Source organism: Vulpes vulpes, chromosome 10 (assembly GCF_048418805.1).
Source record: "Vulpes vulpes isolate BD-2025 chromosome 10, VulVul3, whole genome shotgun sequence".
Lineage (NCBI taxonomy): Eukaryota > Metazoa > Chordata > Mammalia > Carnivora > Canidae > Vulpes > Vulpes vulpes.
Window position 1 is genome coordinate 86,612,400 of NC_132789.1, and position 16,942 is coordinate 86,629,341.

The following is a 16,942-nucleotide window of genomic DNA, read 5'->3' on the forward strand; positions in this document are numbered from 1 at the left end:
AGTGCACAATTCAGTAAAGTCTATTCGTATTGTTCTAAAATAATGACTTTATGCTGCAGGCACCTTAGATTAAGAGAACTGAAAGGTTTCAGAACAGGACTGGAGATTTAGGAAGAGTATTTGAGATGGTGGGAGAGTAGAGGGTAGGAGACCTCGCATCCCTTCGTCTCCTTGGGCTGGGTGGGACCCTTGGAGGGTGTAGGAGGACTGAAAGGGGTCACAGGATTTAAAGGTCTGTGGGGCCTTGAGTGGGCCCCTGTTTCTGGCTGGTGCGGGGCTCTCGCCAGGCGGGGGGCAGTTTAGACCAGAACTCCAGGACCGTGACTGAGTACCACGCGGGGACGGGCCAGGGGATGGCCCTTTCCAGGGGCTGCGCCACTTGGCGTTTACGAGCCACATCTGATCAGGACGTGTTGTGCTAAAGCCCTACAATCAAAAACAAATTTTTTTTTTTTTTTGCATCACCTGCAAAAAATGAAAAAATTTGGCGATTTCCAGCTCTTCTTGAAAAATTAAAATATCTGGGACAGCGGACTCCTAGTCCCCCGAGGAAACCATCACAGTAACTTGCATCAACGTATAATATAAGCGTCTGGAAACGCACGCGTGTGACCGGACGCTCACAAGGGAACGTTCCCCACTAGCCAGCGGCCCCCACATCAGCGTGCACACACTAGCATCTCTACGGTCATACTCACTCAATCCTACTAGTCACCTGATGAGGCAGGTACAGATTATATCACAATCTCCTTTTTAAATACGAGGAAACTGAAGCACAGACAAGTCACGGGGCTAGATACTGGCGCTGGCATTTGAAACTGGACCTGCTGCCCGACTCCACACCCCACACTCTCCACAAGAAACAGGTGAATCGCTAAGTTCGTTGTCCATAACGCGGGGGGGGCGGCCGCCTGCCACGGAAACTTCCTTCCCGGCGTCAGAGCCGCGGAAACCAACGCACCCGGAGCCCGCGCCACAGGCCGCCCCGCCCCTCCCCGCCCCGCCAGGCCCCCGGACGGCCGAACGCGCCGCGCCGTCTCCACACACGCGAGGGCGCTGTCGCAGCTACCGTCGCAGTTCCTGTTTCTGTTGTCGCGATATTCTTGACGCCGGAAAAACGCAAGATCGAAGGTCACGTAGATGGCACGCCTCTCCCAGGACGCCTAAGTTCTCGCGTGAGTTGCACTTCCGCCCTTTTGGCTCCCGCAGCAGCGCCATGGCGGTCGGCAAGAACAAGCGCCTTACGAAAGGCGGCAAAAAGGGAGCCAAGAAGAAAGTGTAAGTGGCTCCTCTCCTGGCGCCCAGCCTTCTGCGGCTACGCTGGGCTCGGCGGGCGGGCTCTAGACGGCAGCGGGGGCCGGATGGCGAGGATGCCCGATGGATTGTGAGGGCCGTGCAGGGTTGGCAAACCCGGCGCTGCGCCCTGACGGGACGGGGCTGCGCCGGCGCGGGCCGCCTTCTGGTCTTTGGCGCTCTGGGTCTTGTGCGCGTCTTTTCGGAGCTAAACTTGACGCTGCACGGGGCAGGCGCGTTCCGTATTGTGGGCTCCCGGGCTTTGCAGACCTCACGAGCAACCGGTGGTACTGCTCCCAAGGCTGGGGTTGAGCAGGTCCCTCTCGTCCACCCAGGACCTCGCACCCCGTCGTCTCCCTGGGCTGGGTGGGACCCTTGGAGATCCTAATGAGCTCGGGTGGGTCCCTGAAGAGCCTGGGTTACCAGACGCGTTTGCTGCCCCAGTAAAGTTCAAGAGACGTGCGTGTTCTTCGGAGGCCGTGCTGCTTGTGCACGGCCAGTCCCGGAGCCGACGCGGCGGGGAGCTGTGTGCGTTCGGAGCGTCCGGGTGGGACGGTGAAGCGGACACCGTGGGCAAGAGCTGGGTTCGCACACGGTCCCTCACGTCACTGGGAGGAGCAGGTTCTTCCCCAGGTTCCGGTTGCTAACGTGCCAGTTAGCTTTTCAAAATCATTAGAATGAGGAAAGTTTTCTTTTTTAATTTTTTTTTTTTTTTTTTAGAACGAGGAAAGTTTTAAAATTTCAGTAAGAATAACGTGATCTACGATAAAACTCACATAAGTGTTTTGTGAATACAGGGTTGATCCATTTTCTAAGAAAGATTGGTATGATGTGAAAGCGCCAGCTATGTTCAATATAAGAAATATTGGAAAAACACTAGTCACAAGAACTCAAGGAACCAGTGAGTATTCTTGTTTTGTATTTTTCATAAATTAAGGTCTACTGGTGGTTCTGTGGTGGAAGAATTAAGAAAATACCTCTTGGTTGCAGCTTTGGCTACTGTGATGCTTAATATCTGGTAAAAACACTTGTAGAGAAAAGGTGGGGCCTTAGATGTACTAAGAAAATGTGCAAAGGCTCTTAGTTTCTAGTGAGCACTGTCTGTCATCGGTGTCTAGATGGATTTGATTAACAAAAGTTAGGGTCTTGATAACTTACCATTAACTTTCTAAGTTCGACTTTAGCATAAATGTTCTTTGTTGGCTTGGCTTTGTGTGGTTCTTACTGTTAATAAGACAATTCTTGTTTTATAGAAATTGCGTCTGATGGTCTCAAGGGTCGCGTTTTTGAAGTTAGCCTTGCTGATCTGCAGAATGATGAAGTTGCATTTAGGAAATTCAAGCTAATCACTGAGGATGTGCAGGGCAAAAACTGCCTGACTAATTTCCATGGCATGGATCTTACCCGTGACAAAATGTGCTCCATGGTCAAAAAATGGCAGGTGAGAACAAAAGTTCCTTAGGATGGTGCTTTGGCGTGAGTGGCCAAGGACGGCCTGTTATGACAAGAAAGGAGCATGTGTGTTTGAAGCGCATTGCATTTTAAATCCTTGATGTTTGCTTTTACTGAGTGCTGACTCTGGGATTGGCACTCTTGAAATTGATTGAGTAAAGGAGTAAGCAAGCCATGATCCTCCCCATTTAAGTGGAGTTTAAGACTTGTTTATTTACTTGTCTATGTTCTTGCAAGTTTTAAAGTTGGGTTTTCAGAGTTAGAGTGGCAGAGCTCCTGGTGTGAGGTTGGAATCTTGGCTCCATTTCCCAATTGTGTTCTCTTTGGCAAGTAACTTACAGCTTGCTAATAATAAAGCCCCTTGATGCCTTTATCTAAAATGGTGGGTATCACCTCTTAGAGTTATGAAGATGAAATAAGAGCCAGGTAAACATGTTTAAGTACAGCTTGACACAAAGCCTTTAGAAAGCATTGTTCTAGGAAATAATGACATTGGTTCAGATGCGTCTGGCTAAACCATTCGGTTTGGGGATGGGGATGTCATGTATATGGGAATGAGTGATGACAAAATGTTTCGGTCCCAAATGATACATATTGATTATACCGCTACATTTACTTCTGACATTCCCTAAGATTTTTATGGTTGAATTTCTGGAAATATTTTAAGGTCCTTTTGCTGTAAGCGTACTACTCGTTTTTTAAACTGAAGTATACAATTTATAAAATACAGAGGTATTTCAGTTTTTGTTGCTACCCAAGAGTAGTAGTCATTTTTTAACTTTAGGCAATAATATAAGTAGTTGCGGATTTTTTATTACATTTTAGCTGTGAAAATGATTATTTACTCGTCATCAGGCTTTAGTTTGGAGCATGAAGGACATTTAAAAATAGTGCATTTAGTGTTAGAGCGATATTTCACCTATTCAGACATATTTTAAAAAGGAATAAGTTTATGTAGAGTCTCTTAACTGTTTCTCACATAGAGTCATACAGTTGATGGGTGGGAAGGATAGGCTATTAAAGGCTGGCGTGTAAAATCTGGGGCTCGGTGCTGTTGAGATGGGGATAGAAGTGTTAACCTAGAGAAGAAGAGTTGAAGGGAGTGTGTTTATTTGATTAGATATGAAAGATAGTAAGATTTGGAGTAGTTGTTGCTAGCTTCACTTCAAGGAGGTGCTGTGAATTAGGCATGTAGTTTATATTATACTTTATATTGTATGATGAGTACTTTTTCTAGCTTTTTTGTATTAGAATTTGAGGGCTATAAATTGATAACATTAAAACCTGGTATATCTGACAATATCTTTTTTTCACTAGACCATGATTGAAGCTCATGTTGATGTAAAGACTACCGATGGTTATTTGCTTCGTCTATTTTGTGTTGGTTTTACTAAAAAACGCAATAATCAGATTCGGAAGACCTCTTACGCTCAGCACCAACAGGTCCGCCAAATCCGGAAAAAGATGATGGAAATCATGACCCGAGAGGTGCAAACAAATGACTTGAAAGAAGTGGTCAATAAATTGTAAGTGTTTCTTTTCCTCATACCATATAACTCTGAATCTCTGATTATCCCTGAGCTGAAGGAAAGTGTATGAAACAAGGTGGAAGTCAGACCTGTGTTTAAATCTTGTCTGTGAGACTGTTAGGTATATCTCTTGAAATGAAAGCATGTTGAGTGCTCAGTAAATGTGATTTGGTTTCTTTATTTGGTTGAAGCAGTCTGAAGGCAGACCGCTTGTGAGACTTGAAGCATAGGAAATGATTTTGTCTTAATTAGAAAATATACTGAATAGGCAAAACTTGCCTCCGTGAATAATGTATGGGAATAGATGATGACAAAATGTTTCGGTCCCAGATGACAACCACTGATAAAACTTAACATTTTTCTGATGTTCCCATGCAGTTGGCTAAGAGGGTGGAATAGAAAAGGCAGAATGCTCAAATGCTTACTCTCCTACTAACTACCTGTATAATTCGGATCATTTAACCTCCAGCTGTAAAAGTGCAATAAAAGATTGTCTAATGTGAAGATTTGAGTGGATTAAATAAGGCAGGTATTGATATTTATAAGTTTATCCTTTTCTGTCATTACTGGTTTACAGGATTCCAGACAGCATCGGAAAAGATATAGAAAAAGCTTGTCAGTCTATTTATCCACTCCATGATGTTTTTGTTAGAAAAGTAAAAATGCTGAAGAAGCCCAAGTTTGAATGTAAGTGAAAAGTCTTAGATTGGGGGTGGGGGGGAGGGGAGTATGGCCAGATACATTTGAGGGTTTTTTTTTCTTTTTGGGGGGGGCAGATGATGGCTTTTCTGTCACTTTATGGTATTGAAGGCCATTGTCTTAAGACAGTGGTGTGCTATAACTTTTTTTTTTTCCTTTCTTTTAGTGGGAAAACTCATGGAGCTTCATGGTGAAGGTAGTAGTTCTGGAAAAGCTACGGGGGATGAGACCGGTGCTAAAGTTGAACGAGCTGATGGATATGAACCACCAGTCCAAGAATCTGTTTAAAATTCAGACATTTAATGGTGACAAATAAAAACATTTGTGATGTTTAATTTCTTATCATTCTTTTTAAATAATCAGGCTCGGTGAAGCAGATGTTCTGAACTGACAGTGCGAACTTTTCAGAACTGTTGTATGGATCTTATACATTGCTCTTGGCTACTAAATAGCTGCAAAAGGGTAGTGACCTGGATGGAAGTGTTCTAGATGGTTAATAAAAGGAAACTTTTTTTTAACATGCATGTTTTCAGCTGGTTCTTAAACCATCTGGAAGGCTTGTTAAAATAGAAAAGGTAGATCTATATACCCCCCCCCCCCTTTGGGCAATAAGCGGTGTTTTTTAAAGATTTTATTTATTTATTTATTCATGAGAGAGGCAGAGGGAGAAGCAGGCTCCCTGCAGGGAGCCTGATGTGGGAGTCGATCCCCACCACCCCACCACCGGAGGATCACCACCTGAACCAAAGGCAACACTCAACCACTGAGGCACCCAGGCGTCCTCATTGAGATCACTTTGGAGCAAGCCACTATTATTACCACCTGGACTATTAGCTGCCTACCTGGTTCCCTTAGGTACCACCTTAAGGTAATAAGAGGTCAGAAGCAAGATTACATGGGCCTTGACTGAATGGCCCAGGTGATCTTGCCTCTGACCTCCTATTACTGTACCCCTAATGTTTCTAGCCAGGTTGTCCTTACTATTCTGGGTGGGCTAGGTATGTTCTAAGGCTTGTTTTCTCTGCGTATGGAATACTGTTCCCTTAAATGCCACAGTGCTTGTTCCTGTACCTCAAAGTCTCAGTAGATCCTAATGATGGGCTTGGCTTATTAAAAATTGTACCCTGTCCTCCAGCATTCCCAATTCCCATTATTTTTCTATAGTTTTCACTTGTATCTACTAGAATACTCCATGAAGTGTGGGGTACCTTCTACTCAGGTCATGATCCTGGAGTCCCTGGCATTGGGCCCCCCAGCTCAGCAGGAAGTCTGCTTCTCCCTGTCTGCCCTTCACCTCAATCTGCTTTTTCAATAAAAAATTTTAAAAAGTATCCCTAGAATATTGTACGAGGATTGCTGTATCTCCATTGCCTAGAAGTGCAGTGTTTGTTGAATTAAAGGAATGAATGATATTCCCTACTAATAATACCCCATAGTGAAGCAAATGTTTTCAATAAAACAATTGTACATTTGGATCTCAAATGACAGGGACTTTCCAGGGTAGATGGAAGTTGGGTCTAAAGAGGCCTCATTGAGGGGTAGGTGCCATCAATTGGGTTAAATGTTTTATCTTTGTGCTGGACATCATTTAAATAAAATCAGTAGCCAAGCTCCAATCTGCTACATCTGCACAGGTCTTGGCACAGCTCTTTTATCTTTTTTTTTTTTTTTAAAGATTTTATTTATTCGAGAGAGGCAGAGACAGGCAGAGGGAGAAGCAGGCTCTTCACAGGGAGCCTGATGTGGAACCGTATTCCAGGACCAGGATTATGCCCTGAGCCGAAGGCAGACACTCAACTGCTGAGCCACCCAGGCAACCCAGCTCTTTTAACAAAGGTTCATTTGAAAATGGTTTGGCCCGTTTGATGGTGGGTTTACTCAAGTTCTCTTCTAAGCCAACTTGAAGGTGGGTGACATCCGTCCAGTGGAAGCTCCTCTAAAGGGTAATTGTTTCCTGTTTCCCGTAGTAAGTATCCTACAAACTTAATACATAGAATACATGTGGCTTTTGTCTATTAATTGGAACAGTTTTACTTTGGTCTTAGAAAACAACTGTTGTTACCAGGGATACAGGAATCTTCAAAAATTGGTTACTGAAGGTAACCGAAGACCTTTGTGTTAGGGCATGATCGGATCGGGCAGCAAAACTAACACTTGATCTGAAAGCTGGCTTTTGCTTTTTGTTTTTTTAAATTGGCTTTGCTTCTTGAATGTGTACATCTGAGTAGTACTACTCATTTGGAAGCGTGTACTAACGTGACAGACCACACTGGTCACTTCACAGGAAGATGTGGTACAATGCAACTGCAGTGACATAACGACTCACTGTTTTGCATCACCCATCTGAAAAGACCCCTTCAAAGATGCGATACATAAAATCTCATTACAAATCAGTGCTAATAGGTGAACATTTGCAGTTGATGATGGGGACTGCTGACTTGAACACTAATTAAGGGAGATGTCATCCTCGACTCCAAAAGAAAGACTTGTATTATTAAAGAAAAATTACTCAACTGTTACAGTTTCAACTTTGTTAATAAAAATTTTGTGGAGATTTTGTTTCTGCTCCTCATGCCTACACAGTATCCTTAAATTTGCACATTGGCCTTTTACAGATAAAGCTTATTGACACCTGCTATAAATATGGAAACAGCATTCAAATTAACTGGTAGAGTTTGGGCAGAACTTGCAATGAAATTAACTTAAGTATTTTCTAAATAAACAGTGTGTGCGCGCACGTGCCTGTGCCTCTGGGTCAGTCTAGTGTACTACTACATATCCTGCTGCTAAGCCTGAGATCTATCCCATTCAGAGCACTGCTACTTCTAGAAAAGTTAATAGGACAAGCTCCCTGCCATTGCCTACCAGCAGGTGGGCCAGGATTTAACACAGGGGCCTCAACCCTTTGATGGCCAGTATTTTCACTATATAGATATCCCATTAGCTGGATAGTCCGAACCCTCAGTCTCCTAGGCCTTGACTGGTTTTTATCACCCAATAGGGATGTTTCCCAACTCTTGGATGCTTTGGGTATTGGAGACAGCATAGGTCTCAGTAATTGGGCCTTCCTGGTCAAGTAAAAATTGCAGCAGCTTTAGCATCTTCATTTTGCATGAAGCACTAATAGTTACTCCGGAAACCATGCCTCCCACCCCATGGCCTGAAGCACAGCTGCTGGCTCATCAGGGCTCTCACTTCATAGAGATCCCCTAAATACACCATCTCAATCACTGGTGGCTCAGCTAAGTTGAAAGCTGATGGTATTCTTTATGCTGTGCAGAACTGAAGTGAGTGTGGTCACTGCTCAGTGGGCTGAACTCAAGGCGGTTCTCAGATCTGCCAATTCCTCCCTTGATGAACAGTCCCCTTTGCTGACTTTGCCCGTGGCTCAGCCATCTGGTTTGCCACTTGAAAGACTTGTTCAGGCAGATAAAAAATAAATGCATGTAAATAAATGCCTCTGGTAAAGTCCAGCTCTGACATGAGCTAGTAGAATCAAACTACTGATCAAGCCTGCACCACCCAGACTGCCCCCCTCCACCTGGCCACACGTTCACTGTTGGGGCTGTGCACACAGTAAATAAACTCTCTCGTGTATGCCAGACTTGTGCCTCCTGCCAAAAGTTGGCTCATTTGTTTCGAGGTAAATGAAGGCACAGACTGATAGACTGCCTACATTGCCACTGCTCAGAGCGACTGATGGTGTCTCAGCACTGTTGACACATTTTTAGGTTATGATGTTGCTGGTCCAATCTGATCAACTGACCAAACAACTGTAGCCCTTGAATCTAATATCATATGTACCATGTTCTTGGTCTGGAAAACCAAGAGTAGCAAAGAGTATCTGATGGATATTTCATGGCTTTCTACTACCCACAAATATCTAGCACTGTTGAGAATTGAGAACAGGTTTCTGATTCCACCACCCTCACCTTTACCTGTCCTACATACCTGAGTAAGGTAGTTGGGGTTACAGAATATGGCAATCCTGAGGAAAGCATCGTCTCCTCTGTGCTGCCTCCTGGGTGATAATCAGGACAAAAGGTCTGCGTGAGAGTGGGGATGACTGGAGAAAAGATGAAATTATAAGTATCTTTCCCCAGCACCGAAGGAGAAAACAGGCCCTAGGACGGAGGGAGGGGCAGCGATTAAGGTACTCTTTGTTACCTAGGTCATTCTGTCGTGGCACTATTAGTATTTTAGGCCGGATAACTCAATGTTGTGAGGGGCTGTTCTGTGCATTGTGGGGTGTTTAGCAGTACCACTGACCTCTACCCACTAGCTGCCAGTAGCACCTTTCCCCTAGCTGTGACAAAAGGGTCTTTGGGCATTGCCAAATGTCCCCTGGGAGGAGAAATTGCTCCCAGCTGAGAATGGCTAACCTTAATCCGAAATTGTTACTTAGGGACGCCTGGGTGGCTCAGCGGTTGAGCGTCGGCCTTCAGCTCAGGGTGTGACCCTGGGGTCCCAGGACTGAGTCCCACATCAGGCTCCCTGCAGGGAGCCTCTCTCTCTCTGTCTCTCTGTGTCCCTCATGAATAAATAAATACTTAAAAAAACAGAAACAAAACCCAAAACTGTTACCTAAATCATGTGGCAGTTGCAGCGAACAGTCTGACCTGCTGCTGGGTTTGTCATGTGTCCATGTGCTATGAAAACAAGAAACCTCATCTAGACATAGTTGGTTCTGAACTATTCTGCTACTCCTGATGCCGTCAACGGTAGCTCCCAGATGCAAACGTGCACAAGCTCAAAGATCAACACAACCTTCATTCAGTCTGATCACATGGCAAAAATGGCAAGTGGGGCTGCAACTATTTGGTGACACTGTCCATGTGACTTAAACCAATGTGATGATGATTCAAATCAGGTTTAACAAATTCTGAAGTGAAGGGACTTCTGTCCTTTTGGTCATATTTTTGGATGGGAAAAAAAAATGAGTCATGAGATGACTCCCCACCAGGGGCAAGGGTTGCTTTTTCGCCCATCTACTGCCCCTCTAATTATTGCCAATGACACCAAAGATCAGCGGGTCAGCTGAAGCTCACTTGCACGGTTCATAATGAATAATGGCCTGGCCTTGGATCGCATCGTGGCTGCCTCAAAGAAGAGCTACTGCTACCCTCTACTCTAGGGCTTCCTACACAGCTGGCTAAGTGTGGAATCCTGGAGAGAATGAGGTCAGTACCACACGCTGGCTTCGTCTGTTGCTTCAAGTCTTATGGATAATAGTCGTAGTTACACATGCTGTGCGATTCTAACCTCTTAATTAATCAGAGTGGTTGGTGGAACACATTCGTGTAAAAAGTCCAATCTGGCCAAGGACGCGCGTGTCGCACTGAGCAGTGATTTGGGAGGCACCTGCCACAGAGCCCGCGTGTCCCTGCGTGCCCTCGGGGAGTACGCTAAGAATACAGTTCTCTGTCTGCTCTTTACGGGGCCGTTTCTCAGGTTTGGTTTGCATCCCTGTGAGCAATCTTGAGGGGTGATGTGGTATCTCCCCCTGGACAAGGAGCAGGCTTGCTCCTGCTTAGTACACAAGAGCTAAGCCTCAGTGCTCCTCTTCTGTAACCCAGCCCCCTGGATCATGGGCCCTTTGCGTTACGTCTGTGGGATCTGAGGAGCCTGGGAACTGGAACAAATGAACATGAGGCTTCGGCTGTTGGTTTGCTGTGAGTAACAGAGTCCTTTAATTTCTGACCCAGGAGTCTCATGTCTTTTGCCAGCATCCCTGAGACTGTGACAGGCCAACTTCCCAGCTTATAAGTTGGGTAAAATGTCAAAACACCGCACAGCTCTTGACACGTTCTCAATTATTCTGAAGCAAATTTTAGATATTAAATGTAAATGATTCCTTAAAAAGAAAACATAACCACAATCCTATTAATATACTTCTAAATTTCAATAACTTAATAGTATTAAATATCTAGTCACGCCAATTTAATTGATTAATCCTCTATTGGATATAACACTGATAGCAATGCAAGTGTGAAAGCAAGTGTAGTGAGCTTCCACTTGCTAAGACCACTCATGAAGTCAAGGCTAAGAAATTATTGCAGGGGACGCCTGGGTGGCTCAGTGGTTCAGTTAGTTAAACATCTGCCTTTTGGCTCAGTCATGATGTCAGGGTCCTAGGTTTGAGCCCCATGTCTGGCTCTCTGCTCATCAGAAAGTCTGCTTCTTCCTCTCCCTCTGCTCTTTCCCCCTGCTTGCATGCTCTCTTTCTTGCTCTTTCACTCTCTCAAAATAAATAATAAAACCTTCAACAACAACAAAAAAAGGACAAACCAAATGCTGGTTAAGGAGTGCAGTAACTAGAACTCTTAAATATCATTAATGGAGTGTAAAATAGTACACTTTGGAAAACAACCAGTTTCTTAATTTTAAGATTTATTTTAATGAGCCAGTGAGTGAGCATGAGTGGAGGGAGGGGCAGGGGAGAGAGAATCTTAAACAGACTCCCTGCTGAGCAGGGCTCAATCCCAGGACCCTGAGATCATGACCTGAGTTGAAATCAAGAGTTGGCCACTTAACCAACCGAGTGACCCAAGTGCCCCAAACAGGCAGCTTTTTAAGAAAATATGTCTATTTCACTCCATAACAATTTAACTATGTTATTTCATTTTTATGATAATCTAGAGCAGGCAAAATGAATCTTTGGTGATGGAAATCAGAACAGTGATTGTCTGCTGGGGGAAGGAGGTGGAGGAGGAGGGCGGGATGTGATGATGACTGACTGGAAAGAGGCATGAGAAAATTTCGATGGTGATGGAAATGTTCTATGTATTTATTGATTATTGATACTTATGAGTATACAGAATTGTCAAAACTCACAGACTTGTATACTTAATATCTATACATTTTATGCAAATTATGCTCTAATTTAAAAAAAAATGGATCTAACCAACTAGGTCATGGACATGTGGCATTTTAGTGTCTGTCCCATTCTGGGATATGCCTCCCACACTATGAACTTACTCCTTCCTACCTACTTAGGTCTGGAACAAAATCTAAACATACCTCTCTGTCGTGGGCTTCTTGGCTGCCATGGTATTCAGGACTTTGGCTCCATGTATGGCTCTGCATGGTGGCTTGGGCACCACCCCCAGGAAATCACATGGCTAGATCTGATCGTACTGTCCGACATTCCAGTGGTTATGGTTATTATTGCCATCTATGGCTTGATGCCAGTGGTCCTTATTACCAAATCCTAAAGAAGAAAACCTTACTTTCTGCAGTTGGGCACCAGCTTGAGTGACTTGGCTGCTGGCTTGTAGGGATCATCAGTATTGAGGTCTGCCTGGCAGCCCTATTTGTGAGAGTAATTCTGAGTTTCATCTTTCCAGGGGTACTCAGTTTCTTTGATCTTATCATTTGCCCTTCTTCTCTTTATCAAGCAGTCCCTCCTTGTGTCCATCAAATACAATGTGCTTTAGCAGCCATCCATCTCTATCTAGCGGGAACAGCCCTGACACACTTGCATAGGGGCAATCCTCCCACTGGGTAGTTAGCCTTCTAGAGGCCTGGTGCTTTAGTGCTCTATAATCTGTTGCTCTTGGACCTTGCCCCAAACTCTCTCATGGTAATGGACAACGAGCCTTCTCATAGTTCAGCCAAACCCCTCTGACCACCAGCAATGATGAAGGCCTCTGCTCACTAATATTTATTTCCCCCTAGAGTGTTCTGTATATATAAACAGATTGGATAATTTTTTCATCACTGTGTATTTATTTAATAGCTTTGACATTTCATATGTCTAAAGAGAAGACACCACAGTCTCCTCGGTACAGGCATAACTCATTTTATTGCATTCCATTGCACTATGCAGAAACTCTTTTTGGGTTTTTTTGTTGTTTTTACAAATTGAAGGTCTGTGGCAACCCTGCATGAAGTAAGCCTATCAGTGCCATTTTTCCAATAGTATTTGCTCAGCGTGTGTCTTTGTGCCACATTTTGGTAATTCTTGCAATATTTCAAACTTTTTCATTATTATTATATTTATAATGTTATCTGTGATCAGCGATCTTTGATATTATTATCATTGTTTCCCCGAGGCCAATAATGTTGAAATTAGGCCAATTAATAATCCTACAATGGCCTCTAAGTGCTCAAGTGAAAGGAAGAGTTGCATCTCTCTCACTTTAATCAAAAGCTAGAAATGATTATGTTTAGTGAAGGAGGCATGTAGAAAGCTGAGATGGGCCAAAAGCTAAGCCTCTTGCATGAAAGTTAGCCAAATTGTGAATTCAAAGGTAATTCCTGAAGAAAAGGGAAGGTGCTACTCCAGTAAACACATGAATTGTAAGAAAGTGAAACAGCCTTACTGGTGACACAGAGAAGTTTGAGTGTCTGGATAGAAGCTCAGACCATCTGCAATATTCCCTTATGCCAAAGCCTAATCCAGAGAAGGCCTGAACTTCTTCAATTCTATGATGGCTGAGAGAGGTGAGGGAGCTTCAGAAGACAAGTCTGGAGCTAGCAGAAGCTAATTCATGAGGGTTAAGGCAAAAAGCCATCTTTATAACATCAAAGTGCAAGGTGAAACACCAAGTGCTGATGGAGAAGTTGCAGCAAGTTATCCGGAAGATCCAGCTAATATAATTCATTAAAGTAGCTACACTTTACTGAACAAAAGATATTCAATGTAGATGAAAAAAAGTGTATGTTGGAAGAAGACACCAACCACCTAGGACTTTCATAGCTAGAGAGGAGAAGTCAATGTCTGGCTTCAGAACTTAAAAGGACAGGCTGACTCTTGTTGTAGCAGGTGACTTTAAGTTGAAGCCAGTGTTCATTTATCATTCCTCAAATCCTAGGCCCTTACAAGTTCTGGTAAATCTACTCTGGTTGTGCTCTATTAGTGGGACAATGAAGCCTGGAAGACAACTCATCTGTTTACAACATGGTTTATTGAACATTTTAAGCTCACTGTTGAGCCCTACTGCTCAGAGAAGAAGATTCCTTTTGAAATATGACTGCTCACTGACAATGCATCTGGTCACCCAAAAACTCTGATGGAGGTGGACGTCAATGTTTTTCATGCCTGCTCTCACACGTCCATTCTGTGGCCCATGGATCAAGGAATAATTTCAACTTTTGAGTGTTCTTATTTAAGAAATACATTTCATAAGGCTACAACTGCCATAGATATAGCTTATTCCTCTATTGGATCTGGTCAAAGTAAATTGAAAATCTTCTGAAAGGATCCACCATTCTAGATGCCATTAAGAACAGTTATGATTCATGAGAAGATGTCAGAATATCAACATGAACAGGAGTTTGGAAGAAGTTGATTCCAATCTTGAAGGATGACTTTGAGGAGTTCAAGACTTCAGTGGAGGAAGTCACCGCAGATGTGGTGGGAAAAGCAAGAGAACTAGAACTAGAGGTGGAGCCTGAATTGCTGTGATCTCATGGTAAAACTTAGAGGGATGAGAAGTTGCTTCTCATGGATGAGCAAAGAAAGTGATTTCTAGAGATGAAATCCACCCCTGGTGAGGATATTGTGAAGACTGTTGAAATGACAACAAAGGATTTAGAATATTCTGTAAATTTAGAATTTATTCTAAATTGATAAAGCAGCAGCAGGGTTTGAGGACTGGCTCCAATTTTGAAAGAAGTTCTACTGTGGATAAAATGCTATTAATTGGCATCACATTACAGAGAAATTGTTCATGAAAGGAAGAGTCAATTAGTGTGGCACAGTTCACTGTTGTCCTATTTTAAGAAACTGCCACAGCCACCCCCAGCCCTTAGCATCACCTTCCTGGTCAGTCAACAGCCATCAACATTGAGGCCACACCCTCTGTCAGCAAAAAGATTACAACTTGCCGAAAGCTCAGATATGGTTAGCATTTTTTGGCAATAAAGTATTTTAAAGTTAAGGTATGTAAATTTTTTTTTGACATGATGCTACTGCACACTTGATAGCCTACGGTATAGTGTACACAGAACTTCTATTTGTACTGGGAAACCAAAATATTCATCTGACTTGCTTTATTGTGATATTCACTTTATTGCAGTGGTCTAGAACTGAATCCCCAATATCACTGAGGTGTGTCTGTACAAAGCAATCCTTGAGTACTGCATTGAATGCTTAGTTACATGCTCTGATGCTGTTTGGAATTAACAACTCTGCTCTTCAGTCATAGGCTACCTGGGATTGGGAAACAATGTGGTGGGCCTCCGTGGTCCTCTGAGTCAGGGCTCTATTGAATAAAAAAAACTTAGGTATGGGATCCCTGGGTGGCGCAGCGGTTTGGCGCCTGCCTTTGGCCCAGGGCACGATCCTGGAGACCCGGGATTGAATCCCACATCTGGCTCCCGGTGCATGGAGCCTGCTTCCCCCTCTGCCTGTGTCTCTGCCTCTCTCTCTCTTTCTGTCTGTCTGTCTCTCTCTCTCTCATTAATAAATAAATAAAATCTTTAAAAAACAAACACACTTAGGTATGATTGAAGAAATAAATGTCGCTGTCCTTTTAATTGTAAAGAAGAACTAAATATGGGTATTTTGGTATTAAGAGTCTCAGTTGATTTCTGTTAAAAGAGGACAGATAATTAATAGGTGATTTTCCTTTCTAAATTATGAATTTGAATCGATACTTCTCCTGAAAAATACTTCATTGAGTTATTGCCTAATTTACAGTATTTGAAGAAAAATAAATAACCCAGGGCTTACATACAGATTCTTTTTTTAAAAAAAGTTCAGGATATATCCCAGACTCTGAAATATAAATTTATTACCTTAACACTGCCTGAGTTAATCTATTAGACTCCAAAGTACTAAAAAAAAAACAAACAGTGTTTTGCACTATATGTGTATGAAAACCTAGAGTTAGGAATTTTTTGCTCCTACCAAGAACACAGCCCTACAGACAGACTTTTTCATGACCTAATGTTTCAAGCATTCATAAATTCCCTATTAAGCAAAAAGGAATCCCCATCAATAGATCAGTTCATGTTTGAGTTTCTAGGTAATCAATCAATATACAAATTGCCTACATAAAACTGAGAAACTAAGCAGGAATTTTTTTCTTGAAGAGAAAGAAATTTAAGGCTCTAATTAATTCTCTGCAATTCATTCTAACCACAAGTATTATACCTGAGAAGTTATGTTTACAGAACAATAAATCAGATCAAATCTACTTGTTTAATTGCTAAAGAGAAATGTTTCACTTTAGCATCACAAACGGAAAAAGGTACTCAATTGGGAATCAGTAGAGCCAGCTAGGTTTTGCTCCGCCGTCCCTGTATGACCTTAGGCAAATAAATCATTTAACCTGTGCAGGTTGAGTGCTGGTCTGCAGACCCTTCCGTCATTTAACAGGATGAGCTTGCAATTAGGAGAGAGGCCCCTAGATGGTGCTGTTGTTCTGACTTAGGCTTTGTATTTTTTTCCTCCACTAAAATTACAGTGAAGTAAAAAGGCATAGGTTAGAAATGATTTCCTATTAGTTTGAAAAAATTCACTATTAAGTGTTCAAAGTGGCATTGAATTATGAATCATATGGGCCACATGCATCTGGCATTAATTAAAAGGGATAAACCATTAATGACTATAACAATGACTTACTCAGTTAAGAAACTGAATAAATAAAAAAATTATTGTTAAGAGTACTGATGTGTAACAGATACCATAGGAAAATATTTTGGTTTTTTTCAAATGTTAGTTCTAACAATAAATCTTGATAAATACACTGATTGTTTTTCACTATGAATGTTTCAGGCTATATGTAAAACCTATGATTTCCAGGAGCACAATGACAGATATATTACATTACCTGCCCCTCACATAAACAAGGACATCTTTTAAAAATATACTTTAAGTTTTTCAAAAGGATGAGAATGATGTATTAAATGACTTCCCTTGTTTCAACTTACTAAAGGAAAAGGATCCCAAGATTCTAGTTTGAGAAAGCTTGGACGCACAATATCAAGTTTCACCTAAAATTATGGAAAGGAAAAAGAAT

General features: G+C 42.6%; 1 protein-coding gene and 2 non-coding genes across 3 annotated transcripts; all 3 read left to right on the plus strand.

The window, feature by feature from the left end:
* Nucleotides 1-632: 632 nt before the first annotated feature.
* RPS3A (ribosomal protein S3A) lies at nucleotides 633-5,491 on the plus strand. The gene is made up of 6 exons (XM_072724823.1): nucleotides 633-1,278; nucleotides 2,091-2,194; nucleotides 2,547-2,734; nucleotides 4,063-4,271; nucleotides 4,852-4,961; nucleotides 5,140-5,491. The coding sequence occupies exons 1-6, from the start codon at nucleotides 1,217-1,219 to the stop codon at nucleotides 5,259-5,261; spliced, it is 795 nt and encodes a 264-aa protein (XP_072580924.1). The 5' UTR covers nucleotides 633-1,216; the 3' UTR covers nucleotides 5,262-5,491.
* Nucleotides 3,299-3,371, plus strand: LOC112933473 (small nucleolar RNA SNORD73). The gene has a single exon (XR_003237678.1). It is a non-coding gene; the product is annotated as a small nucleolar RNA SNORD73 (small nucleolar RNA).
* Nucleotides 4,574-4,643, plus strand: LOC112933474 (small nucleolar RNA SNORD73). Its single transcript, XR_003237679.1, has one exon. It is a non-coding gene; the product is annotated as a small nucleolar RNA SNORD73 (small nucleolar RNA).
* Nucleotides 5,492-16,942: the final 11,451 nt, after the last annotated feature.